At 44.9% G+C, this 27,570-nt stretch overlaps 1 protein-coding gene across 4 annotated transcripts in view; it reads left to right on the forward strand.

Annotated features, from left to right (window-relative positions):
- PBX1 (PBX homeobox 1) overlaps window positions 1-27,570 on the forward strand; it is a 334,444-nt gene that overhangs the window by 287,501 nt on the left and 19,373 nt on the right. For 2 of the 4 annotated variants that reach the window (XM_086394560.1, XM_086394562.1), the window contains one exon: window positions 5,214-10,362. The exons of the other annotated variants lie outside the window; for them this stretch is intronic. In XM_086394560.1, coding sequence (XP_086250686.1) covers window positions 5,214-5,306 — 93 coding nt within the window. In that variant the 3' untranslated portion in view covers window positions 5,307-10,362. Of the gene's footprint in view, window positions 1-5,213; window positions 10,363-27,570 lie in introns of those variants that run through there. 4 annotated transcript variants of the gene reach the window in all.

Below are 27,570 nucleotides of genomic sequence, written 5' to 3' on the forward strand. Positions count from 1 at the left end.
TAAGTGCTCACAGTATAATCTTGGGGAAAGTTGATGCATATCGGGAAAACGTAGTCCTATCTTGATGGACCGGTGTTGGATCTAGGGTCTGACTCCACTGTGTGAGCCGATGTCTTCCTTGATAAGTGGTGACTCTGTGTGTGTGTGTGTGTGTGTGTGTGTGTGTGTGTGTAGAGGGGGTGGGGGGGTAGAAGGATGCATCCATGTCTCTCTGTTTTTCTTCCTGGCCGGCCCCAGCAGGGCCGGGGTGATTGGGGACCTAGAGCACGTCCACCTCCTCACCCACCCTGAAGGCATTGCTATTGATGGCATTTGGCCCATATGCAGATTGAGCTTGCCTCGGTGCTGACATCAGCCGGTTTGTGGCACCTCAGCGTATTTCTGGGTTGCAAATGAGAGTTTCTTAGTGCCAGACTCACTTGGGCTGTCACATCAGGTGATGAATTCTCTGCATCAACTGAATGCTGCTAAGGTAAGCTCAGAGGAAGAGCGGGAAAAAGAGGAGGATGGGACCAGTGGTTCTCAGCCCAACAGCCGCTACTCTGGGCTACCAGCAGTACTGGCTCCACGACAATGGGGGAGAGGCAGGTGGCCTTCTGACTTCTGACTCAGGAATGGTGTCAGAGGAAAGAAAAGTCAGGTCCTCAACGGCAGTTCTGTGCTCTTGTGAGTGTGTGGGTTTTGCCACCCACCATTGCTCCCTCCCCTTCTCCGTTACTAGCTTCCTCTGCCTCCTTCGACAGGAGTGCTTTGCCTAATGGATACATTAGATGGGGTTCTGGCAAAAGTTGGTGTCTATCAAATTAGGTGCCAGATTCATTAGGGTAGAACATAGAGTAGTCATTTTTGTTCCTAAAATGATTTGTTCCCAAATACCTTGAATTTGTGTTTTGAAAGTCCAGATTTTCTTAATTAGAAAATTTGCTGCAAGTCTGTCCTAATTTGATATTCCATTAGCCTCCTCTCCCATGATGTTCCACGTTGACCCTGCTGCTGACTTAGGCTTCCCCAGGTGGAATTAAATGTTACATCAAGTCTTGCTGCCCAGGTCACAGGCTACAGAAATAACCTGAAGAACTGGGTGTAAATGTGAACTCTCTCCCATTAGAGGTTTGGGGATAAAAAGGGCATCTTTGGCTTTGCAGATTCCTGTCCCTGTCACCCATTAGGGTGGTTTCTGACATCAGCATTTTACAAAGTGAGTGTGTCCATTTAAAGGCTAGTTTGCATCAGAGTGAAGGAGGAATTTAGGTGCAGAAGGAAAATTGAAGCGAAAGTCTTATTTCCCCACCCCCATCCACCCCATGTTCGTTAATGAGACCATCTTCCAATTTCACTGTGCCCAGAGATAAATAAACTCACAAAGGCGGGTTTCCTACTTAATATTCACCCACAGTGGAAGAAGAGGGAAGGAATTGCTCCCCGGGGTTAACGTGGCAGAAAGCGAGGTCAGCTGTTTCCCAAGACGGTGCAGCCTCTGAACGTCTTACATTAAAGGCGGAATGATACAGCTGAGGCAGCCAAAGTGATTTATGGAAAACCCAGTTCGGGGAGGTTTGCTCGCAGTTTCTGTTCTTGTGGAGGTTTAACAGCAATAGCAGATGATACGCCATGGTAGAAAGCACCTTCAGAGACAAGCATCCTCCAACATTTCCCTGTGTGAGACTCATTCTTTTTAAAAAGTACTTTTGTTCACCAAACTTGAAACTCATAGGCTACAGTGTCCTGGATTTGGCAAGAAGTTGAGGATCATAGCTGATACCCTGGGGTAGGGTGATCTGGGACTCCACACCCCCTAGTCCATTAAATCCCTGAGTCCTGGGCACACTGGAGCTGTTGATCACCCCATCGGAGGTGTGTGTGTATACATATGTGTCTATATCTGTGTGTTTGTGAATGGAGGGGGAGTGAAAAAATGACAGTTAAAGAGATTCATTTTATTTCTTTATTTTTAATAAGGCTTTTTTAAGGTCTTACATATTTTTCTTTACCAGACCAACTCTCATAATTACAATGCTAGTTTTGGTATCAGCCTGAACTAATTCCTGTCTCCACCATTTGTGCGTTTTCTGTCCCCTCTGGCATCCTGTGCACTGGTCTGAGAAAACAGAACTTTTGAAGAAAAGAGATCGAATGTCTGCTGTTTGAGTTATTTCAGCTCAGAGATGACTCAAAAAGAAGTCTCCTAGAACTTTCCAGTCAATACACTGCTTTGCTAATTCCCTCCTAATGAAACACTGTGGAGTTCATTTTCTTTACTAATGGCTTCATTTGGGGCACCACTTATTGTTATTTTAAGGAATTATAGTATGACTCAATAATAGCTGTGGTGGTGATTTCTGAGCAATGTAATGCCGTGTCTTTGTGCCACGTGCTTCTGCTGCTGCTGCTAAGTCGCTTCAGTCGTGTACGACTCTGTGCGACCCTGTAGACGGCAGCCCACCAGGCTCCCCCGTCCCTGGGATTCTCCAGGCAAGAGCACTGGAGTGGGTTGCCATTTCCTTCTCCAATGCAGTGCCACATGCTAGATCATGGATATTTGCTCCCTCCCCTGCTTGTCTCATACCAGGTGGAGTCTAAAATACATGACTTTTATCTTCTTTACAAGCACCTGACTCTCTGCCTTATGATGATGTACTTATGGAGCCCCTGGCATGTTTCCTAAAATTCCACGCTACCTGGTGGCTCAGCCGGTAAAGCTTCTGCCTGCCATGCAGGAGACCCAGGTTTGATCCCAGGGTCAGGAAGATCCCCTGGAGAAGGAAATAGCACCCCACTCCAGTATTCTTGCCCAGAAAATCCCATGGATGGAGAAGCCTGGTAGGCTACAGTCCATGGGGTCGCAAAGAGTCGGACACAACTGAGCGACTTCACTTTCACTTTCAACAGACACAGATACACACACACACACACACACACACACACACACACCCATCTATTTAACTAGTTAATTAATTTATCTATCTGATAAATATACTAAAAAATTGTTAAAACACATGTCAAAATGCTGAGAGTAATTATCTCTGGATTATGGCTGTGGTACACTTTGTTTTTCTATAATTTTCCTATTTTCAAATATTATATTGCATGTGTAATTATTATATTTGCAAACATTATATAAGCATATTTTACTTTTATCATTTGAAAGGATAAATGATGCTAAAGGGTTTTCTTCATGGAAAAATAAACGTAACTGCTATTGTCATTCAGCCAAAAATGGTACCAAAAGAACACGTGTATTCTTGGTTGAGAGGGGATGCTAAGATATTGTTGCTGCTGTGACCACCCTGAATGAGGAAACTGAATTAACTCGGTCCTTGATTCTGGTCATACTGATCAGATTCTGAGTCTTGGATCCCAAAAGGTAGCAAAACCTTCTGTTCTAAGAGAAAGAATCCTTATTGCTCTCTTTCTGATCTCTCTTTCACAAACAGCAGGGGAAATGTCCTCCAACAGAGAGGGGCAATGGGAGGAGCTGCCTGACTCGGTGGTTTCGAGATGGAGATTTGAACTTGAGAGCAGTTATGCATTGATCCAAGACTGAGGGAATGTGTTCTTGGCATTGCCCAGGACCTTTTGCCCTCTTGGTGTCCAGATCTGCTCTTATAGTGAGGTGTGGGAAAAAATTGTACCCTCGTGTTGAAGTAACTGGTGGGAACTCCTTTGATTTAAAAGCCTTGGTTTTCCTGGGAAAATTGGAGCATGATTTGGGTGAACTAATAATAGAAGGAGCCAAATAGATGGAAAGGGCAGAGAAAAAGGAGTCTGGTTCAAAGGTTAGGAAGCCTGTGTCCTATCTCAGTTGTAATCCAGAAGCTTGATTTTCACTTACACCTGTGCCTTTTTATGAATGAAATGTGAATGGATCTTTGCCGGCATGTGTTAAGTGCCAACCGTGGTGGGCTGCCATCTATGGGGTCGCACAGAGTTGGACACAACTGAAGCGATTTAGCAGCAGCAGCAGCAGCATGCTCCTAAGTACTGTGGATTATGCTAGAGTAGAAACCATGGTCTGTCCCAAATGGCAATAATAACACCTTCCCCAGGTACCCCATGTACTTGAGGGAATAAAAGGAGAAGGTACAATAAAAATAATTTACCTGCCTAAAACCTGGTCTGTTCAGTATTAACATTTCCAGTGTTGAGGGTCTGTTAACTCCAAAGAAACACAGTGATTGGGGAAAAGAGGCCTTTTAGCACACTTATAGTTCAATGCTTTAAAATATATAAACAGTCATGAATCAACCACTATAGCAAATCATTCTTCAGCTGTTTAATGGTGGGATATTTTTTTAAAGGAGTGGTCATTAAAACAAATCCTTTTAGAACAATATTATTGTTTTACTGCGTCTGGATTTAGAGTCTTAGAAGGAAGATCTACAAGTATAGATCAAAGTTGTAGCTTCCTGTCTCACCACCTTTTAGATACAGTCACACAGACCAGTCCTTATGGTGTTGGCACCATGGTTTTACCTGTTTGATTCATCTCATCACCCTCTGGACTTTTTAAGGCTTAGCTCAGAGAGGTCATCCTCCATGAAGCCTTTGCTGATGCTCCATCAAGAGGAGATGTTGCACTCATTTGAATCTTCATAACAGCTGGGGGTACCATGTATTAGGTTCTGCTTGAAACTCTAGTTCATTCGTCTGCTTGTCTCATACCCATCCTTGAGGGCATAAACTGTATCTCAGCTTATGAGCATCTAGGACAGAACCTTGCATAGAACAGGTGCCTGGGCTCCCATTATACATACCACATCCAGAGCTGGAAAGAACCTGAAAAAGCGTTTAAGCTACCCTTTCAGTTTTTCTAAAGGGGTACCCAAGGCCAAACAGGGGAGAGTGCTTTGCCAGAGCCAATAGCTAACCATTGCCAGTCAGAGCTAGAACTCGGTCCCTTGGCCAGCAGGGTAGCCGCGATCATCCTGGAGCATGCAGAATTTCCCTCTGATGGCTTGGACTGGATTACAAAGCCTGTGAGAAGTGGACGTGCCAATACTCTGTCCAGAGGCTCACTGGGAGGACCCAAACTCATCTGCGGGTGGGGTTGGGGGGCGGATGTTACTGACCACAATCACAGCCATCCGTTGGCTATGTCCCCACGTGCCAGGCACTGTACTCAGACCTTTTCCTCAGTTGCCTTATTGTCATTGTCTGCGCAGAACAGCCACCCAATCTCAGAGGACTGACTTCTCTCCCTTTTTCCCTTCTAGGCTAATGGAGGTTGGCAGGATGCTACTACCCCTTCATCAGTGACCTCCCCTACAGAAGGCCCTGGCAGTGTTCACTCTGATACCTCCAACTGATCTCCCAGCAGTCGCATCCCGGCTGACCCTGTGCTCCAGTCGAGGCAGGGCCAGGAGGGAGGGTTTCTCAACGCTGAAGCGGTCAGACTGGAGGTCGAAGCAATCAGCAAACACAATAAGAGTCTCCTTCTCTTCTCTTCTTTGGGATGCTATTTCAGCCAATCTGGACACTTCTTTATACTCTCTTCCCCCCCTTTTTTTTTCTGGGTAGAAGCCACCCTTCCCTGCCTCCAGCTGTTAGCCTGGTATCCGTCATCTTCCCCGCCCCTTTCCCTCTGTCCTAGACTCCCTGGGTCCCTGCCCTCTCTTACATCCCTGAAGGATATTTTCAACAATTCTAGGAATTTAAAGAGGAAAACACAAAGAGCGTAATAAAAGCATTTGTATATTTTCCTGCTGGTGGTCTGAGGAGCCAGATTTCCCTCCCTTGGTCCCTCCCTCCCTCTGCTAATGGGCAGCCCTTCTCTGTTTCTCTCGTTTACTCTCACTACCTCTTGGCAGGAATACGCCACGTTGCCCTGCTCGTTCCAGGCCACCCTGCCTCTTCTTGCTCTTCCTTCCCTGAGGACAGTACTGCTTAGGACACAATTCCTCCTCTTCCTTCTCGCCCCAGGTATTCACTGGGGGCTGTCACTGCTGGGCTTCTGCAAGTGCCACAGTTTCTGGTTTTACCCCCACCAGGTTGATTCCCAGGCAGGAAGTCAGGTAGCAAAAGAGGGCTTGAGGAGCAAGAAGGGCAGGATTCTTAGAGGCTTTTGCATCTTTCCAATGACAGCTCTTGGTCTCAAGAGGCACAGTCTTTGGAGACCATGCTTTAAGCAATGTTCAGCGCCTACTACAGAACCAGGTCTGAGTTAGGCATGGTGGTGAACGCATCCCTAAGGAGCGGAAGGCTCTTATCCTGCAACCCTTCACCTTATCCCACCCCTCCCCCCACACACACAGGCATACGAACATGTAGACCCGTGCACAGACACACATTCACTTGCCCCAAATCAGTCACATGCCACATATGAATACCTATGTTAGTAACCATAACATTACACCTTGTGAGCGCAGGAGAGCAATACAACCACTCTGAGTGAAGGTCACTGACATAGAGAAGCATATGTGCCTGGGGCTTCCGGGCCCCCAGCATGCACACACCAGAATGACATACACAGGACTTGAACACGGTGAAGGTTAGTTTCCTAAACCGTTGGCGTTCCCACCGCCTCTGGAGCTCTTGGGGAGCCACACACAGTACTTCCAGTGTCTGCAGTGGATTTGGTTCTGTTTCGTTTTTGTGTTTGTGTTAGGGACAGTGCATTAATTATCCAAAGTGTCATATGGCACCACATTCTTGTCCTGGAGGAGAAAGTTGTTTAAGAAGATGGCTGAGACAAACTTTTTGTTTACTTATGCAGAAGACCTGAGAGTGATGGGGAACAGGGAGGTCGTGCTTTTGGTTAAATCATTTGTGATTTTTATTCCCTGGGAATATCTAAGAGTGAGGAGTATGTACTATTACACTGTTTTCTAATTTTACCTGAACTTCGTAGCCAACTGTGCCAGAAGAAAAGATGGCAGCTCTGTTACTTGGTTAAATGGGAAGTATTCAGATCTCCTGGTGCCTCATTTTCTTCATCTGTAAAATGGGGGTTATGCCTGGCTCACCAAGAGACTGAAGAAATTGATTTCATTCATACCCAATATATAATTGTGAAGTCAGGGGAAGTAGCTTCCCTAAGATAAACTGGCCCATGCCCTGTTGGGAGGATACATGGTTTTCCTGTTGTAACTTTCGATTAGCAGTAATGCCTGAGGTCGTCACCTTGAGGACAAAGAGCAGAGTCAGTGTTGTTGCTTCTCTTTGTTTGTTTAGGCCTGGCTGGTTTCTTAGAATAGAGATAAGTTTCTAAATTGGAAAAATGTGATCTGGTTCTCTTAGCTTGTACTAGAATCCAACATGTGGCCTCATAAGCACTTAGTCCCCTGTTGCATCTGCTGTGTTTGAGAAAGCCTCTGGGAGAGGTATAAAGCCCTGAGGGGTGGGGATGACCAGCTAACAAGGTCATGGACATTCTGCATGGCACTACGGTAATGATTAGAAAATGCTCCTGTGTGTGGGTGTTGGGAGGTAGGGGAAAGCAAGCAGAAGGTATGTGTATTTGAAGGAAGTGCAAAAAGTAAATATTTGGCAAGATGGCATCATACCTGGATGGCTAAGAGGAGTAGGAAGACTGTGTCTTCTAACCTGTGCCATAATCAGAACAGAGCTTGATAAAGAGGCTTCCTGGAAGGAACCATCTTGTGACCATTCTACAGTGATTAGAACCAGAGAAGAACTTGGTCTGAGTGACAGGGATCTATTGAAACTACCCACACAGGCATACGGTAGGATTGCATCCCCTTGACTTGAGGCAAAGCACTTAAGAGACACAAAAGGGTTCTCTTGGAAACAGGAAGGATGATTGCAGATTTGGTTTGAATGATCACCATTTTAAGCTGATGAAAGAGATCAGAGTGGTGCCACCTTTGCACAGGCAGTTTCTCTCCCTGCAGTAGTTTGCACTGACGCTCACCCCTCACTGTGTCGTCCCTGCCCAGCTCGTCAGACGGCGCTCTTTACCTTCCCCTCCTCACCCATGATCACATCGGACATGGCGGCCACCAGCTCTTTTTGTATTAAGGGAGGCATGAGAACGCTGACCGCGGAAGGATGGGTATGGAAAGAGCGTGCCTCTGAAAATACAGTTCCCTGGGAATTCTTACTAGGTCAGTCATACAGATACCAAAATGTGCCCCAAGATTCCTTCATTTTCTGATGGAAGTGGGAGTACCCCGTTTTCCCCGCAGCCGACTTCCCCTGAGAAGTAAAACTCGCCCTAAGGCTTGCCCACCTTGTGACTCTTCATCACACCCTTCTTTTCATCCCTAACTCCTCCCCCTGGTGTGGAATTGACTCCTGTGCAGTAGTTTTGCCAAGTGGCACCTTCTTTACGTTTTTTTTTTTTTTTTGCTGTGGTAGTGTTTTTTATTTGCCAGTTGCCTTTTCTCACGTATCTTTCCTTGCCCCCCTTGCCTTCTGAGTTTTATTTTTCTGCCCAGAAAAACCTGACTTCGATACCAAAAAAAGATGAAACTACAGAAACTCAAATTTAAAAAAAAAAACTTAAAAAAAAAACAAAAAAATACTCAACGATTCTTTCAGCTTTATTAACATTTTCCATTGTTTCTTGCGACTTGTGTCTCGTTCTTTGTAGTATTGATGATGAACATTTGATAATGAATGTTCTTGTATATTCAGATAAAGAAAAAAAAAACCAAAAAAGCGGTCTGAATTTAATAGTGTTTATAATAAAAATTTTAAAAATGACCCTCTTAGCACGCAAAACAGGATGGGGAATTTCCCCTCTTCTTTCTGTGACAATGCACATCATTCCTGCATTAGTTTTCAACACCCAACTACCTACATTCACCATTTCCCCCATTTTTCTTTTATTTTCTTGCATTTGTGAATTAGTTCAAGAATGCTAGAAAAGTGTCGAGTTGTGCACATCCATTTCCTGTTTCACAATGTTTAAAAGTGACAGTAATTCATTTTGTAAACTAAAAAAAAAAAAAGTTTGGAATAGTGAGCATAATAGGTACAGCCTAACATGTTATTATGTTTATTAACTTTGAGACCCAGAAATAAATTCTTTACTTTTCTTTATCCTGCTCTTTAAACTATAAAAAAAAAAATTGTGTTATTTTTGGTTTGTTTATGGGAGGGTGCTTTTTTAATTTTCAGGATTATGATCTTGGTGTTTTTATTTCTTAAATATGTATCCGAGGTGATGTGAAAAGATGACCTTTGTAGAATAGGCTGTTTCCATGTACTTCTGTTTGCTTCGGAATTCAGTTGACTTCAAAGACAAGCCCCACAATGACGTCACATGACTCACCTGTAATTCTGGACTGTGGCATTCCAAAGTCCCTGGGGAAAAAAACAAATGCAGAGACTTGAAGTTCCTTTTTTTGACCTTTAACACTTCAAGGAATTGGTCCAGGGTAACTTTTTATATTGTAGGGAGAAGTTTTTGCCTTGGTTGATTGTGAATGTCACATTAAAATGCTTTCTTTTCTTTCTTCCTGATTGATAACAACTTTCCACAAAGCCTTTCCAACTAGAGAGGATTTTTTTCTTCCAGAGGAATTTCACAGGAGTGAAATTGTGTACCATTTCACTGGTGGGGTGTGTACCATTAGCTGAGGAGACTAGATCCAGGAAGCTGTCCCGAGAGCCGTTCAGCCCGGAGGTATTTTCAGCCAGACTCAGTGCTGTGCCCCAGTGCTGAGCGGTTATGCTGGTCTCACGGGCAGTGCACCTCTCGCTAACTTCTGATTTAGGCAGCTGCTTAAAGCAGATTGTCAAACTGGCTTGATTCGGAATGTTTTTGTTAAGTTAGGGGAGAAAAGAAAGCGATGTTATCTGGAGAAACTTAATTTAAATGGTTTTCATTCCTCAAATGAGTAAGCATTCAGAAAGCAGCCAGAACCTAAGCAAAAAAAGTGAGTAACACTTTAGGAAGTGTCTCTACCCTAATGCATGCACTCTTGTTTTTAAGTCATAACAAAACAATGATGACGAACTTTTCACATCATCTATATGATTTCAATCCCTAGCTCAAAGCTTTCTGGACTCTTTTATTTTTTGTAAACATTTTTTTTTCCTTTTGTTAAAATTAATAAAACATTCAATGTTTTCCCCTTTTCTCTCTTATTCCTTTCTTTCCTTTGGCGTTTTCAGTTATTTTGAAGTGCTTTCCTTTGGTTGTTGGTTTTATTCTCCCACTCCTCCTCCCCCGTTCTTATTATTCAGAGTATAAACCTGCAAAGCTCTGCTCTGTTTTGGTTTTGAAATTTTAAGCTTTTCTGCTTCTGTGAGAGCACAGGCTTCTGTCCCTTTTGATTCCAACTGAAATTTTGTGTTCTCTAATGATACTAACACGGTGTAGGTTTTACAGTCTCCTAATTTGTACTGGTAATGCATATTCCAAATAAATAGTTTCTTTTGTTGCAAAAAAAAAAATATACTTGTATTTGGTGTAAATTTATTTTCTTACCTGCTGATAACTTCTCTTTCCCCAAACTATGATTTAGTTTAATGTGGATTATAATTTAAACTGTGGCCCTCATCATTTTAAAGTCTGCATTTGCAGTGGGACAAATTGAGTTACTTACCTCACCCACAAAGGAAGGAAGGGAGGGAGAGAAGGAAGGAAAGAAGGATTTTTTACGTGTGAATATTAGCTGTGCTGCAGGAAGGCAGAGCACCCAATTTTGTCTGCTTGTCTGTGATCAGCAGCTATCAGCCAAATACCAGTTAAAATGTTAGGGTGATGTTCCATAATAAATTACAAGTTTCTGAGTCACAGCCGTCGTCCACTGGCTTTCCTTTCCTTCTCTTGGTCTGCTTTGATCTGGTCATAAGGAAAATTGTGGTACCAGAAAGATGCTGCAGGGGAAGGAATGAATCTAGGTTAGAAGAACCACCCAGTTCTAGGCTCTGAGAAGTATGCCAGACGCTACTCCACTGGGCAGACACGCCTGCCGTGTGCTACGTCTGCCATCCCGTGTGGTCATCTCTTGCAGTGGTTTGTCTACACTCGCAATGAGCCCCTGACCTTTGGGGTTGTGGTCTGTTACAGAGTTTAATGTCTCAGAGGATTCTCTCTGGATCACCACTTCAGCCTTCAACACCTAAGTCTGCTTCCAGGCCCTTAACACCATTTTTTGTGCATAGCATGGGATGCAGCTTCTTGTCTGCCATTCCTCATATTGTTCCTCTGGAGGCATCACATGCATCATTTTCTCATTCTTAACGCCTTAAGCTTCAGGAGGCTCTGCCCGAAGCCCCAGAGAGGCAGGTCTATATTGAAAATGCCAATCACTCACCCTTTCATCCCTATCATGATTCTAATCAATAGAAAACAGATGAAAAGAATGGACCGTCATGGGGGGATCAAATCATCATTTTTCTTAACAGATAAGCTAAGGGCCCAGTGGCCTCAAAAGTATAAAGCTGGCTTGCCAAGGTAGATTTGGAGAGTGTTCAGCAGTCAAAATGGAGACCTCATGTCTCCTCTGCAAATCTAAACATGGGAGCACATTTATGGAAGTTTGGGTATACAAGGTAGTGTTAGACCACTCCGTCCTTTAGTTGCCTGGAGAATTGTGAACCTCGCCCACCCACCTAGTTTATTACTTAAGAGTGCTACTAAACTGTTGTAGTAGACCAAGACTCTGGTGCCTCAAATTCAGTACAAATCTGTTTCTCACTAATAATGGTAATAGCCCCCAACAAACATTCCTTGTCAGGATGCCTTGTCTTCATGCAGTGCTTCGGGGATCCAGTTCCTTCAGCCTGCAGGAATTTGTAGTCCTCCACATCTGACCTGCAGGAAGGAAAGAGTGTGTAGAAGGGTCACCACTTCTTGAAAGCCTTAACCAAGAGCTCCCTTCCATTCATATTCCTAAATGCAAGAGTTGAGGGGTGGGCAGAAGGATGGAAAAGTGGTCCCTGTCTAGGCAGCCGCTTCCTGGCAATAACAGCACACAAAAACTCCTTGAGTAGTCGGCCGTCTCATCACACCTAGTGCTCCAGAATTAGAGAAAAGGCAAGTCCACAGAGCTGTTTTACTGCACAGGACAGACTCCCAAGAAAAACATTTTCAGTAACATCCCAGGGTTGGCTCTGTTACTCTTCAGTAGAGAAGACCCACAAAGGGGTATAACAACGGGGGCCAGAGCTGAGCCACCCAGTACTACCTCCTCAACAATCTTCACATTCGGTTGTTGTCTAAACTCCTGACTTCAGTACTCAGCCCATGGTCATTATGAAGGGAGAGCTGCTGTTCCTCAAGGCAGCCTACCTGGCCATTGGGAAAGTCTCTCCCATGTATATTACTCTCTAGAAGGGTCAGGTCTAGTGGCCAGCAGTTACTTCAGATGAAGTCTAAAGCATTAAAAATCACAAAATCTGATACGCTCAGCACTTCGCACCCTCACCTCCCCCATAGATTTCTACCTGCTTCTCCTTGTAGACTTCCATGATCTCCCCTACTTGAACAATAAAGCCGGACACCAATGTTCCAACCACCCTTTGTTATCCAAAATATGGCCTCCTTTCTGGAAATATTCAGCATGAAGGATGGCACAAGAGCTTAGTCTTAGGAAGTCGCTGGGTGAGGCAAGGAAGGTGCTTTACCCTACATCTTTGTACCAGAGGCCCGGAGAGGAGTGAGGCTGTGCTCCTCCCATGCCTTGCAGAAGATTCCAACAGTGACTAGACAAAGAGAGCCGTGGATTTACTGTCTGAGCCAGTCAGACACAGGGAGGCACAATCTCTGGCTTCTAGCCTTAGGTATACTTCCCAGACCACTGTGGGCAGTGTGAGGGTAGGTAGGCAAGAGGAGTTGTAAGGGGCCACGTGCTTGGGAGAAACATTGACCTTGTTTATTCTCCTGTATGTGTGTGGGTGTGTTAATCTCTCAGTCGTGTCTGACTCTTCATGATCCCATGGCTTGTAACTCGCCAGGTTCCTTTGTCCATGCAATTCTCCAGGCCAGAATACTGGAGTGGGTTGCCGTTTCCTCCTCCAGGGATGTTCCCAACCCAGGGATCAAACTCAGGTCTGCTGCATTGCAGGCAGATTCTTTAACAGCTGAGCCACAAGAGAAGCCCATATTCTCATGGGACCCAGCTTATCTCATGCTTCTGGATTCCTCTGGATAAATCATAGGGTCCATTCATTATGTCCAGGTGACACCCCAAGCCCAAATTCCATCTCTCTCATGAAAATCAACCACACCGTCCAGTGAAACTCACCAGTATTGACAATGAGCACCTCTGAACATCATAAAAGGCACCAAGTGCTACAGTACCTTTTTGGTGGCTCAGACGGTAAAGAATTTGCCTGCTCTGGGTCTGTCCAAGGCTTCCATTGTTCAGACAGGTTCTGCTCACCTTTAATCCCTTTGAGGAGTCCAACTCTATGAGAGGTATCTTTCCATCACCCTCTGAGGTGGTGTTTTCCCAGCGTGTGTTCCTGCCCTCCCCGGCCATCCCCTGGGCTGCAGTTTCAGAACACAGGACATGTCTGCATTCCTATACACACTAACTACTGTGCTGGAATTCAGTAATAATTCTTGCAGTATTTTACCAGGATCTTCTTGATTTTTCCCTTTTAAATGTGTCCACATTTCCTTGTATCACCTAGTGAAACCTTTAAAGTCACCCACTGGAACATCTCCAATTGCTTTCATTACCTACCCCCTAACTGCAGCTTTCAGTGAGTCTTAGAAACTTTGGTGTGAGGGATACATGCAGTTTGCTCATGGAGATCTTGAAAGTCAGACCACATGAACTTGAATCTCTGTCAGGTTCTCTCTGACACTAAAGGAGAGGTTTTTATTTCATATCAACCAATTCTCAAACATTCCAATAGATGTCCTACAATTCTATTCAACTCTGACACTAACTACTGAGGGTTAGTGTCAAAACCCCACAGGCTTCAGGGCTCAGTCCCACAAGACTGCCCTCACTTCAGACACCAGTAGCAAGCATCAGGTCACCCACACTTCTGATTGGCCAGTTATAAATCAGGCAATCCCACAACCCCCATGTCAGGTTTGATCATTCGCTAGAGTGGCTCACAGAACTCAGGACGTCACTAAGCTTATATTTACTGGTTTATTATAAAGGATACCAGAGAAGGCAATGGCACCCCACTCCAGTACTCTTGCCTGGAAAATCCCATGGATGGAGGAGCCTGGTAGGCTGCAGTCTATGGGGTCGCTGAGGGTCGGACACGACTGAGCGACTTCACTTTACTTTTCACTTTCATGCGTTGGAGAAGGAAATGGCGACCCACTCCAGTGTTCTTGCCTGGAGAATCCCAGGGACTGGGGAGCCTGGTGGGCTGCCATCTCTGGGGTCGCACAAAGTCGGACACGACTGAAGCGACTTAGCAGCAGCAGCATAAAGGATACAGATGATCATCGAGATGAAGAGGTACATAAGAGAAGGTCTGAAAGGGACCTGAGTGCAAGACCCTCTGACTCCATAGAGTTGGGTTGTCCCACCCTCCCAGCACGTGAGTGCTATGGCTTTAGAGGTGTTTGTGAGTTTTCTTGCCTGGAGAATCCCATGGATGGAGAAGCCTGGTAGGCTGCAGTCCATGGGGTCGCACAGAGTCGGACACAACTGAAGCAACTTAGCAGCAGCAGCAGCAGTGGTAATATCAGTGCATGGGTTAAATTGATAAAATCATTGGCCATTGATGATTTTCTCAATCTCCAGCCCTTCTTCCTACATGGTGATTGGGATTTGGAGCTGAAAGCTTCAGTTTTCTGATCAAGGCTTAGTCTTTCTCTGACCAGTTCCCATCCTGAAGATATCAAGGAGCCCACAAACCAAACATACGCCTATCACCCCTATCACTTAGGAAATATGAGGGTTTTAGGAGCTCTGTATCAGGAACCAGGGATAAATACCAATTTAACATCCATTTTAAAAAACTAAAAATGACTCAGAATAACACCTGATACACATAAGTGCTAAAAGCATGTTTATTATTAGTATTATTTATACTTCTGATTATCGGGTGCATCTGTATCCCTGAGCTAGTAACAATCAGGATGTCCTCTTTTGCCCTAGTTCCACTGTAAAGAGCTATTAGCTATGGGCATATTTTCTCTTTTCTTTCTTTCTTTTTTCTAATATCAGTCTAGCCTGGCTACTAAGATCTTGTCCTTCCTGAGGAAATTCCTGTTATCTCTCTGGCTCAATTAATGTGTCTTCCATCATTTCTCACTCACTTTTGCAGTATTCCTATCTTAAGAAAATGTAGGATTTTTTTTTAAACAAGTTGATGTTTAGAAGTAGATAAGCAGAGTTGGTCTTGGACAGAACTGTGAGGTCATTAAGTTTGTCTCCCACATGCCAACTTCTCTGATCCTTTTCCAGGGTGAGAGGATGTGATGTGCTCTTATGTCTTATTTGAATGGCTTCAGCATGCAACCTCTTTCCTCGAGGGATACTCTGCTCTCCAAATGCCTTGGGATTTTTTTTGCAAGTCCTCCAGGCCGAACTTACCTACATGGAAGGCTGAAGGGTTTCTAGTTTCTTGTTAATCAGTACAAGTAGCAGTAGTTGAATGAGAATCAAGACTTTCACAGCAGGATGACTGCAGTTAACAATGCTGTATATTTGAAAGTTGCCAAGTAACTAGATCCTAAAAGTTCTCTTCATGAGGAGCGAACCGTTTTTTTCCCCCCCTTAGGTCTATGAGATGATGGATGTTAACTAAAAATTATTGTGGGAATCATTTCACAGTATACTCAAGTCATCATGTGGTATACCTTCAACTTATTTCAACAAAAAAGAATTTTTATTTATGGTTAAAGAGATGCTGAGTTTGGAGAAGGAAATGGTGACCCACTCCAGTGTTCTTGCCTGGAGAATCCCAGGGACAGGAGAACCTGGTGGGCTGCCGTCTATGGGGTCGCACAAAGTCAGACACGACTGAAGTCACTTAGCAGTAGCAGATGCTGAGTTGCTCTCTAAATGCAGGGCTCTGGGAAACTGTCCTAGGGAATACAGCAGACCTCCCTGCTCTTACCTCAAATTGAAAATAAAGCCTTTTTGTGCAGATCTGGTCTGAATCACCCACCAAGCATGTCTAAGAAGACAAACCAGAGTGTAGACCCTCGGAGAGCTCTGACTTCCTCATGTCCACATGGCCTGGAAGTTCAAACAGAGCCCTCTGCCCCTATAGCCAGATAACAAAAGACTGTGACCTCATCCATCACATTAACCAAGTGTCTTCTGCACCCAAGTTTGTATCAGTTAGTTCATGCATCTTGACCTTCAATGGCATAGTGAAAGTGGAAGATTTAGTCACTGAGTCGTGTCTGTCTCTTTTGTGACCTCATGGACTGTAGCCCACCAGGCTCCTCTGTCCATGGAATTCTCCAGGCAAGAATCCTGGAGTGGGTAGTCATTCCCTTCTCTAAGGGATCTTCCCAACTCAGAGAGCAAACCCACAATGATATAAACCCAGCTGTTTTATTTCTGGGTCTTCAGTCTTACCTCTCTGCACATTACTGCTTTTTCAGTACAATTCCCTCCTTGGGATTTTCCTTGCTTGGCCCATACCTCCTCTGTGGCACCAGCAAATCTCTGCTGAGAATTCTGCAAGTGCCCTGGGCTCCTCTCCTGAGACATCACAGACAGTTGCCAGACAGGCCACAGGCTGTGTGACCACCTTTACATTTCTTCAGTAAGCAAGCATGCAGTTGACCACCTCCTGTGTGCTGACAATGGCTCTATACTTCAGAAGGATCTTAATGTCTAGTGGGACTACCACTGGAAAGACTTTTTCAATAAGACAAATTGTTAAACCAAAAATGACACAAATCTCTAAGCCTTTGCTCGTGAATAACAACTGTACTCATCAGTTAACAAGCTTGGGCAAGATTTTAAAACTATGATGTCCATGAACAAAGCTCAGATCCAGAGGGAAATGGGATTAGGCTGGGCTGATGGAGCAGATGTGGATTAGAATGAAAGCATTCTTGCTACTGGACGATTTGAAGCGACTAAACCCGTCAAGGGATAGAGCAATAGGAAGCCCAAGAAGCTGCTGAGGAAATGTATGACCGACCCCATTATTTTAAATCATCTAACTTCAAGGAGAGGTGGAAGGATGCTAGGCAGGCATCCCTAACCCCCAGAAGCAATGATAATGTTGAGTTAAAGCCTTCCCAAGCTTGGAGTATAGTTACTGTCCCTTCCCCTAGTTGTACAGGAATTCAGCTCCATCCAATTCAACCAATACCTCTTGGCAGCTGTGTGCTAGGAATATGCCAGTGAAGCAGATCACTCGGATCAGTTAGTAACTGCTTTCTTGAAACATCTGTATATAAATTTAGGTTGCTCTGGAGAGATAAAGAAACAATATTAGAATGATAGAAAATATAATTCTGAGAGTTTTTCATTAATCTAGCCTCCTTCTTCCTGTAAACTCAAAGAAGAACAAATGGCTGTAGCCAATGGTCTTCTCGTAGTACCCCTCCCCAGATTCCAAGCTTCTTACTTTCTTTTAACCTTTTTGCAAATTTCGCTCATGATGTGATTATATCAACCACCTAAAATGATGGCCCTACTTTATTCACAGACCCACTTGGTCTTTTTTTTTTAATGTGATTTTATTGGGTTTTTTGGTCATGAGACACACGGGATCTTAGCTCCTTGACCAGGGATCAAACCCATACCCCCTTCATTGGAAGGTAAAGTCTTAAATACAAGACCACTAGGGAAGTCCCCACATACTTGTTCTTTAAGCATAGGTCCAATTCCTCTAGGAAACCTTCCTCCTTCCTGGAGTTATCTGTTCCTCCAAAAATCCTCCAGTGTGTGTATCTTTGGCCCTGCCTTGAAATGTTGTTAAATGTCTTATCTCCCCACATACACTATTAGAGCACCATCTTACACACCTAACAGGTGCTCAGACAAAGGGAGAAATGATGGGAGGGAGAAAGAATGGAGGGAAGGAGGAGGAGAAGAAATAAGAAAAGACAGAGAAACTGAGGGTAGAGAGAAGGGGCAGGAAGAGATAAAGAGGAGGGTGCAGAAAGAAAACGGGCGGCAAGGAGAGGAGAATGGGACAGAGAAAGGAAAAGAGATCAAAGAAGAAATAGTAAAGCACAGCAAGAGTGGAGGGGAGAAAAAGAGAGGACGAGAGCAAGGCCAAGTAAGACCCTGGAGGGAGGTCACACTACCCGCCCCCAAAATAAGCTCCCTGGCATTTGGGTAGTAAGAGGGCAGAAAAGAGGGTGTGGGGACTTCCCCGGCCCTCCAGTGGTTAGGACTCCACCCTTCCATTGCAGGGTACATGGGTTCAATCCCTGGTCAGGGAACTAAGATGCTGCAAACTGCTGGCCTGGCCAAAAAAAGGGAGGGAGTGCTGAAGAGAGATAAGGTCTTGAAGCACGCGGCAAGGATAAAGACAAATGCCCATGGCATGACCTCACAGATTTGGTTAAGAGCGGCTCTGCCAACTTCACTCTTAACATGAAGTCAGTGATTCATTTAAAGCTGTCTAATTATTTTTGGATTTTTTCAAATATCTTATGATTCTACAGTGGAGGTGACAGTAGATTCAAGGGATTAGATCTGGTAGACAGACTGCCTGAAGAACTATGGACGGAGGTTTGTAACATTGTAAAGGAGGTGGTGACCAAACCATCCCCAAGAAAAAGATGCAACAAGGCAAAGTGGTTGTCTAAGGAGGCTTTACAAACAGCCGAGAAAAGAAGAGAAGTGAAAGGCAAAGGAGAGAGGGAAAGATACACCCAACGGAATGCAGAGTTCCAGAGAATAGCAAGGAGAGATAAGAAAGCCTTCTTAAGTGAACAATGCAAAGAAATAGAGGGGAAAAAAGAATAGGAAAGAACAAAGCTAGTGGAGGTTATGGAATTGCGCTAAGTTACTTAAAATCCTAAAAGATACTGCTGCACTCAATATGTCAGCAAATCTGAAAAACTCAGCAGTGGCCACAGGAATGGATCAGTTTTCATCCCAGTCCCAAAGAAGAGCAATGCCAAAGAATGTTCAAACTACCATACAACTGCACTTATTTCACATGCTAGCAAGGTAATGCTCAAAGTCCTTTAAGCTAGGCTTCAACAGTACATGAACCGAAAACTTCCAGATGTACAAGCTGGGTTTTGAGGAGGCAGGGGAACCAGAGATGAAATTGCCAATATTCAATGGGTCATAGAAAAAGCAAAGGAATTCCAGAAAAGCATCTACTTCTGCTTCATTGACTATGCTAAAGACTTTAACTGTGTGGATCACAACAAACTGTGGAAAATTCTTAAAGAGGTAGTAATTCCAGACAACCTCACCTGCCTCCTGACAAAATTGCATGCAGGTCAAGAAGCAACAGTTAGAACCGGACATAGAGCAACAAGCTGGTTCAAAATTGGGAAAGGAGTATGTCAATGCTGTATATTGTTGCCCTGCTTATTTAACTTCTATGCAGAATACATCATGTGAAATACTGGGCTGGATGAATCACAAACTGAAATCAAGATTGCCAGGAGAAATATCAACAACCTCAGATGATACCACTCTGATGGCAGAAAGCGAAGAGGAACTAAAATGCCTCTTAATGAGGGTGAAAGAGGAGAGTGAAAAATCTGGCTTAAAACTCAACTTTCAAAAAACTATTAAGATCATGGCATCAGGTCCCATCACTCATGGACAGTAGAATGGGAAAAAGTGGAAACAGGGACAGATTTTATTTTCTTGGGCTCCAAAATCACTGCATATGGTGACTGGATCCAGGAAATTAAAAAAACACTTGCTTCTTGGAATAAAAGCTATGGCTAACCTAGACAGCATAATAAAAAGCAGAGACCTCACTTGGCTAGCAAAGGTCCATATCGTCAAAGCTATGGTTTTTCCAGTAGTGATGTACAGATGTGAGAGTTGGACCATAAGGAAGGCTGAGCACCAAAGAATTGATGCTTTCAGACTGTGATGCTGGAGAAGACTCTTGAGAGTCCCTTTGATAGCAAGGAGTCAAATCAGTCAATCCTAAAAGAAATCAATCCTGAATATTCATTGAAAGGACTGTTGCTGAAGCTGAAGCTCCAGTACTTTGACCATGTTATGTGAAGAGCTGAGTTACTGAAAAAGACCCGGATCCTGGGAGAGACTGAATGCAAAAGGAGAAGGGAGCGGCAGAGGATGAGATGGTTAGATAGCATCCCCCACTCAACTCAATAGACCTGAGTTTGAGAAAATTCTGGAAGATAGTGGAGTACAGAGGAACCTGGCATGCTATAGTCCATAGGGTCACAAAGAGTCAGACACAATTTAGCAACTGAGCAACAGCATATTCATTTATCCTTTACTCGGCCAACACTGAACAAACACTCTGCCCTGCCTGCCAGGTTGCTAGTCTAGGACTCCCATGGGAGGGGAAAATAGAGAGGAGACAAAATAAATAAGATGAATGGTATGTTGTGCTGTGCTGTGCTTAGTCGCTCAGTCTTGTCCAACTCTTTGTGACCTCATGGACTGCAGCACGCCAGGCTCCTCTGTCCATGGGGATTCTCCAGGCATAGAATACTGAGTTTGCCATGCTCTCCTTCAGGGGATCTTCCCAACCCAGGGGTTGAACACAGGTCTCCCACATTGCAGGTGGATTCTTTACCATCTGAGCCACCAGGTATGTTGGATGGTGGTAAGTGCTGGGGGAAAGTAAGAAAGGATGATGGAAGTGCTTTGAAAATCAAGACAGAGTGGTCCAGAGGACTGACTAGAAAGATCAGTTTGATCAAACTGCTAAAGGTGGGGAGGGAGGAAGCCACTGTGGTATCTGAGATGATTCCAGGCAGAAGACCCTGAGGCAAGAGCGCGTCAGGCAGCTTTGAGGAATCGCAAGTAGCCCAGTGTAGTTGAATCCGAGAGAGAATGAGAAGATTATCGAGTAATACGGTCAGAAAATGAACAGTGCAAGGCAGAACATACAGAGCCTCTTGGAGGATGTGGTAAGGATTTTGGCTCTTCCTTTGCATAAACCTGGAGGCCTCACTGGAAGCCTCAGAGGGCTTGGGGCGAGGAGTAATATGATAAGACTTTAAGTTTTAACAGTATGCCACTGGCAGCGGTGTTGTAAGTAGACAAAAGGAAAATCAGATTGGAAATAGTGAAGCCGGTTAGAAAACAATTGGCGTATTTGGGGCAAGAGAGGATGGTGGCAAGGACTCTGAGAAAACCTAGTGTAAATAAAAATCCAGTGCGTTTCCTAGGACCTGCATTTGTACGTGCATTTTTTGTTGGAAATGACTTTCTCCCTGCTAGAGTTTGTTGTTGTTCCGTTGCTAAGTTGCAGAGTTAGTGTCTCTGTTGCAGAGTCGTATCTGACTCTGCGACCCCACGGACTGCATGCCAGGCTCTTCACTCCACTATCTCCTGGAGTTTGTTCGAATTCACGTGCATTGAGTCTGTGATGCCACCCAACCGTCTCATCCTCTGTCGCCGCCTTCTCCTCCTTCCCATATTTCAAGGCTCAGTGCCCCTGACACCACCTCCAGAGTTCCCAGGGAGGACTGTTGTCCCTACAGCACCCTGCCTATGCCTCTCTTGTGGCACTCATCAAGTCGTATTGCAATTTATCGGTTCCTTCTGCCTCCCTTCTGCATTAAGAACATGTCCATTCCAATTTGGTTCCCAAGCACTTTTATTCAGGGGGAATCAAAAGGTGAATAAATTGCTATCCCAATTACAATCTAGTACAGGAGACTGAACAACTAACTGTTCCCATACTTACCATGGAGTTTCACTCATAGCTGTCAAACAAATAAGGGAACTAAGAAAACGACCAGAAACCAAGTCCCTGTGGCTGGCCTCCTAACTTGCAGTGCTGTTTTAGGAGTCACAGGGTATAGTCTGGGCTGTTGCTCTGACAGCCTCCCCTGCTTATTTCCCCAGTTCTGGTCCAACAACACACCTGCACACATGTGCTGCAGAGCTGAGAGCTAAGGATCTTTCTGTGAGAGAGGGAGACCCTGTGGAAGAGTCCAGGCAGTGGGGAGTGCCAGATGATTAAAGGCGGCCATAGATATATTTATTTTTTCCATAGTACTGGTGGTTGATGCAAAGCTGTCTCCCCAGAGCCTTTTGGTGACATTTGTTACTTGGCTTTTCAATCCTTAAACAGAAATTCTGTCCTTTTCACTGAATTGCTCCTCCTTTGCTAATGTTCTGTCTCCCCCAAGTCCCAGGAAGAGCATTTGACATTTGTTATTGGTACAAGAGCATCATTTGCTGAGTGTGAACAACAAAAAAAAAGACTTTTCCCCAAGGTGGGAAATGAATGATTATCTCAGATCTCTGTACCCTTTTTCCTATCCCTTCAGACACAACAGCAATCCACAACCATGTTGAGCCCTGGTGGGGAGCTGCCCTAATCAGTTTTCACATTCTAGCTTGGTGGAGACGAGCTGTTATTATAACTGTAAATGTTTCAGTGGAGGGTGAAGGGTGGTGCGTCATGGAGTCATAGGATATGGTAGGGGCAGGAAGCTGCAGTGATGACCACTGCATGCAGGATAATGAGATCCCTAAGGATAAGCCCTGTTCCTCCAATCAGTGTTTCCTGAGAACCTACTGTGCACCAGGCATTGTTGTGGATACTGGAGATGACAAGCAAAAATAAAAATACCTAGTCTCTACTGTCAAGATGCTTACTAGTGGAGGTGTTTAGCATCAATTCATTATGCACAGAGATAGGTGTACATCTGCAACTTGATAAGTAATGAGAAAAAAGATAGATGATTCTGAGAATTCATAATAAAGAGAATTGAATCAGTCAAGGGGGTCAGCGATGTTTTCTGGAGGCTTATTGGGCTGCAAACTGGAAAATTAGTTAACTGTAATGATGGATGAGAGGAGGAATCTAGGCAAGGGGAACAGCAGGTACATAGAAGTTGTCTTGGAAGAGGGAGCCTGTCAGGCACAGACCAGAAAGACCAAGAGAAGGTCCCCAAGGAAGACAGGGAGCACAGGGAGGTAGACGTGGGAGGATCACAAGGGGCCTGGCCGCCGTGCTCTCCACCTCCCTGCTCTCTGCTCCAGGGGGCCCCGCTAAGGAGGTCCTCAGCAAGGAACCCAAGCTCTGAAGAGTAATAGCTCATTCCTTCAGCCTTCCAGCACTGACCTATGGAGCAGCATTTTGGCATCTAAAAGTGAGGATAACAGAGGAACAATTTACATGCTCATCCCTCCTGAGATCACAGGTGGGGAGATGGGTAGAAACAGAAACACGACCCCACATTACAGGACGTGGTCTCAGCACATTGCGTTTCAGTGCCGCGGAGTGGCGTTGACTCTAGCAGGTGAGCTGTGGAGGGGCCGGGGAGACTGGAAGAGGAGGAGCCACATTGCCACTGAAAACTGGAACACCCATTCTGCCCCCGTGATTAGCACCGCTGTTACTTTCCCATCTCTTTTCTCCCAGCCCCTAGCCCTTCAGTTTCCAGTGCCATTCAGTGTAAATCTTTCTTGGAGGGTTGTTTCTCCTTGTGGTCATACAGTAACAGGCTACTAAACCTGCCTATGGGTGAATTATGAGCTGGTCTCTGGAGCCCCGGTCTCTGTTGCCCACGGAATGAATTGTGGTGCTCCATCCAGGCGGCTGGGCTCTTTATTTATTTATTTGTTTGCTTTAGCATATTTTAATCTGATCATTAAATTGCAATCTGCCACCCATCCCCACCCCCGACTGTCTTCAGACAGAACAGATTTTTCATAGGTAATGATACCTATAAACTTCAGGGGTGGCTGTCACCAGAGCAAACTGGGAAAGGGAGTGGGGAGAGGTTGCAGAAACACGCGAAACATACCGACTCCCCACCCCCACCATGAACTGACCTTGGCTGTTCTGCTCAGCCTGACCTATCCCTGGGGAGCTGGAATGCCCACATTGTCCCGGGCAGCGCCTGTGGCCTTTTCTAGCCCAATAAACAGGTGTCTCTGCACTTTGTCCTCGAATGCGTAAGATCATCACTGCTCTACACTGTGCCAGGCAGTAAAGGTGTCACCAAACTCATGTTGATGGTGCTGCACAGGGAGAGCTCTGCACTGATAAATCAAAGGCAAAGAGAATGCCAGATGGTGCCCAGGCACCCGTGTTCCTGAGGTCACGCATCTGATCAAATGCCACTCTGCACCAGAGGGATTGCCACCTGCTGGCAGCAGGGCCACTATCCTGGAAAGAGTGACGGTTATCATGGTTATAATATTGGCAACACCAACTTGTCTAGCACTTTATAAGGTGTGCTGACACAAGCCTTTGGAGCCTGAGCAGGTGTTATGATACTCATTCTGAAATTGAGAGGCAGGAACTGTGGAGTGAATTGCCCAAGGTAGTACTGGCTCCTAGGAGGTTCTCAACAAGTAATTGTTGAGTGAATGAATGAATGGGTTTGTGCTGCCCTAAAGCAATCTCAAAGTCACCTCTCATGGTTTGCTTGTGGAACCACATCCAGTGGAAGCTCTCGGACTAAGGTCCTAGGAGCCTGCAGCGCCTACCTGAACCAGACAGGTGACGAATCACCACAAATGACCCATAAGCAATTCTTCTGTGTGCTGGGGGGCTCGGTGCTGGAAGGGGCGCTTTGAAGGTATGTTTGTATGACAGGCAGCTGGAGACAGGTGTCCGCCTTGCTGTGCTTCTGACGGGCCAGGCAGAGTTCTAAGGGATACATACGCTTCTTTAAGTGTCTCAACAAAGCTAGATAAGTACTATCATAATATCCATTACAAATGAAGAAACCAAAGCACAGAGACGTTGAACAAATTTCCTGGAAGTTTAAAACTACAGAGTGAAGGAGCCAGGTTTAAACTTCAGCAGTCAGGCTTCGGTGTCTGGACTGTTGAGCACTCTCCCATACATCTTCTTTTTCTTCCAGAATATGCATGCTCTTGCTCTCCGGGTCTCATTTCAGAATGCAGGTACAGGTGGCAAGAAGGAAGTGGTTCTGGCCTAGGAGTGTGACTTGAAGCAGGAACAGAAGGTGGTAGTAAGTAACAGCAGATATTTTTCTGGGCTAAAGAACTCACATTTTAAACACTCCCTAGCCCATGGCAAGTCCTTGCACTTTCTATGGCATTAGGAAATGGACTCAAGGCACAAAGCTACCTCAATTCTTTCAAACAATTGAAATGTGTAGTCCTATCTAGATATAAAACTCAGGACTTCTAGCCTGTAGTCCAAATACTAACCACTAGATCCTGGTCCTTAAAAATGAATATTATTTTCCTTAATCAAAATTTTAAATTTTGTAAAAGCCAAACAAATGTCTCTATTCATTATTCTGTAACTAGTTTGACAATAGTGATCAACTTGCATCTCAGGGAAGGAGGTGAATTTCCATAATCTGGGGGAAAAGAGATAACTCAGGTCATCTAATCATCCACTAGGAACTTCATACTTAAAGATACTCAAGCCTCTTTTCCAGGGTGGGCAACCATGGAAGACAGTCTGTTGGTCCAGCCTCCTTCTATTCCCCAGTCCAGTATCCAATACTCCTTCCTGTTGCCCAGCCATGAAGTCTCAGAAAGCACCAGATGCCAGAACACTCCGTGACAACACAGGGCTGCAGCAGATCAAATGTGTCCCACTGTGCCCTGCAGTTTCTTCGAATGACTTTCCCTGTTGATAATCTTATTTAGATTGTGAGCTACCCACAAAGATGTAACCTCAATCCTGACCTCATTCTAACCAGAACCATGGACACTAACCCTTACCTGGCTCCACTCATGACACTCAGAATAACTTTAACCATAGTTATTAACTTGTAACTGATAAGTCGTGGGTCACACCTTGATTATTTTGTCAATATTATTTATGCCCTTAAGGTTCTCAAGTTAAACAAGTGACTATGCTTTGAAGAATCATTCCAAAATAAGTTTGAAGAAATTAATTGAATTTTAAAAGAAGTAACTTGGATGACATCTGAGTTTCAAAAGGCACCACAGAAATCCCCTTGCCCATTTCTCCCCTTTCCAAGCTGGACCCCACCTCTTGCCATCCAATATGTGGGATCTGGTCTCTGATATGGCGACTCCTGATGGTTTTCAACAAGAGAGAAATTTTTATTGAAAATCAGAATTTCTGAGGACTGCTCTAGGGTGACTGGATTAAAGAGAAGGAAGGCAGCACCAGAGAAGGAGTCTAAATGGAGAATAGGAAATTTATGAGACAGCATGAGACAGACAAAGAGCACATACTTGGCACCTGGAAAGCCCTAGGTTTAAAAGCTTTGTTCTGCTGCTTAAGAGCTGCGAGATCATGAGCACATTATTCAACCTCTCCGAGCCTCCTGAGCCTTTCTCTTCACCTGTAAAGCAGGGATCTCAGGGCTGTCAGGATTCACGAGACACTCTTTTTCAAAGGGCACAGCGCATGCGTGACACACAGCTGGTCCTCCATCCGTCAGGTTGCCCAGTGAGCTTGCCCAACATCCCACATTTGACTTCACACTGGGGGCATGCTGGGAGGCTGAGCTACAGAGACTCTGTCTCAGAGACCAGGCAGAGAAAAATGTCCTACTGAGGTTCCAAGTGCTTCTAAGTACTGAGGAGAAAGCTACCATTTGTAATTTGAAAATTCACACGCAGGTGCCTGGGGCAAAGGGTGAGCCCAGCTCAGGCACATCAAGTGTGGAAGGTCGAGCATCCCATCTGGAATGCTGCCCAAAGCCTGTCTTGTTCCCTGTCTCCACACACCATGCCCATTAGCTCTGAGGGTTCAAGAAACATTTTCCAGAGAAGAATGCTAAACAAAGCCCCGGATCAGCCAGATCCCGAGAAGGAAAAGAAGGAGGGGTGGAGTCAGGCCAGGTTTCAGTCACTGATCACCAACTGCTTCCTATCCCCCATGGATTTCTTGTCAATGATTATTCAATCTCAGGCCTGACCTTTCTATTCTAAATAACACTGCAATATCAGCGTGGCCCAGCCCGCTGCTTTTGCAGGAAATTAACTGTATCTGGCTCTCACAGGAGACTCAAGAAATCCCCTCAGTAACTAAGCCCAGACTGGTTTACAGAAAAAAAAGACCCAGCATTATCTTCTTCTTATACACTCCTCCTAATACCCGTCTAAATATCACAGGGCTCCCAGCTGTTTAATTCTAATAAATACTCATCTATTCTCAAAATAGACAAATGTTAGGTCTCAGGTGGGCCCCAAGCATTCCGTGCTAGAGAAAGAAGAGAATATGGAGAGAGAGAAAGAAGAGATGGTCTCAGAGTCAGCTGCAGATTTTCTCTTGTGTACGACAGCAGCTTAAGAAACTGGCTGATACTTTCCTGCTTGACCAGAGTCAGAGGTGACTTCTGAGGGAGGCCACTTTCATAACGAGTGTCCTCATGAAGTTGTCCTTACTTCCCTTGAAGGAGCCAGGTTTCAGAGCAGCTCTTCGGGGCAAAAAGGTCTTTGAGAGTCCCAGGACCAAGTAAGATCATTCTCCTTTCATCCTGACAGCTGGGGGGCTGGGAGGGACTGTTAAAGTGTAACGTGTTCCATGGTTAAGGGTTCAAGCCTTTACTGGAAAATCTTCTTATTCTGAATTGATGTTTGGACCTGGGTTTACAGGGTTGCCCCATCCACAGTAACCCCTACATGGGGTGTAAGAAGGGTGGAGACAGCAAGACCT

This window comes from Bos grunniens, chromosome 3 (genome assembly GCF_055505025.1).
Source record: "Bos grunniens cultivar Pamir isolate PY7600 chromosome 3, Bosgru_T2T1.0, whole genome shotgun sequence".
NCBI classification, from domain to species: domain Eukaryota; kingdom Metazoa; phylum Chordata; class Mammalia; order Artiodactyla; family Bovidae; genus Bos; species Bos grunniens.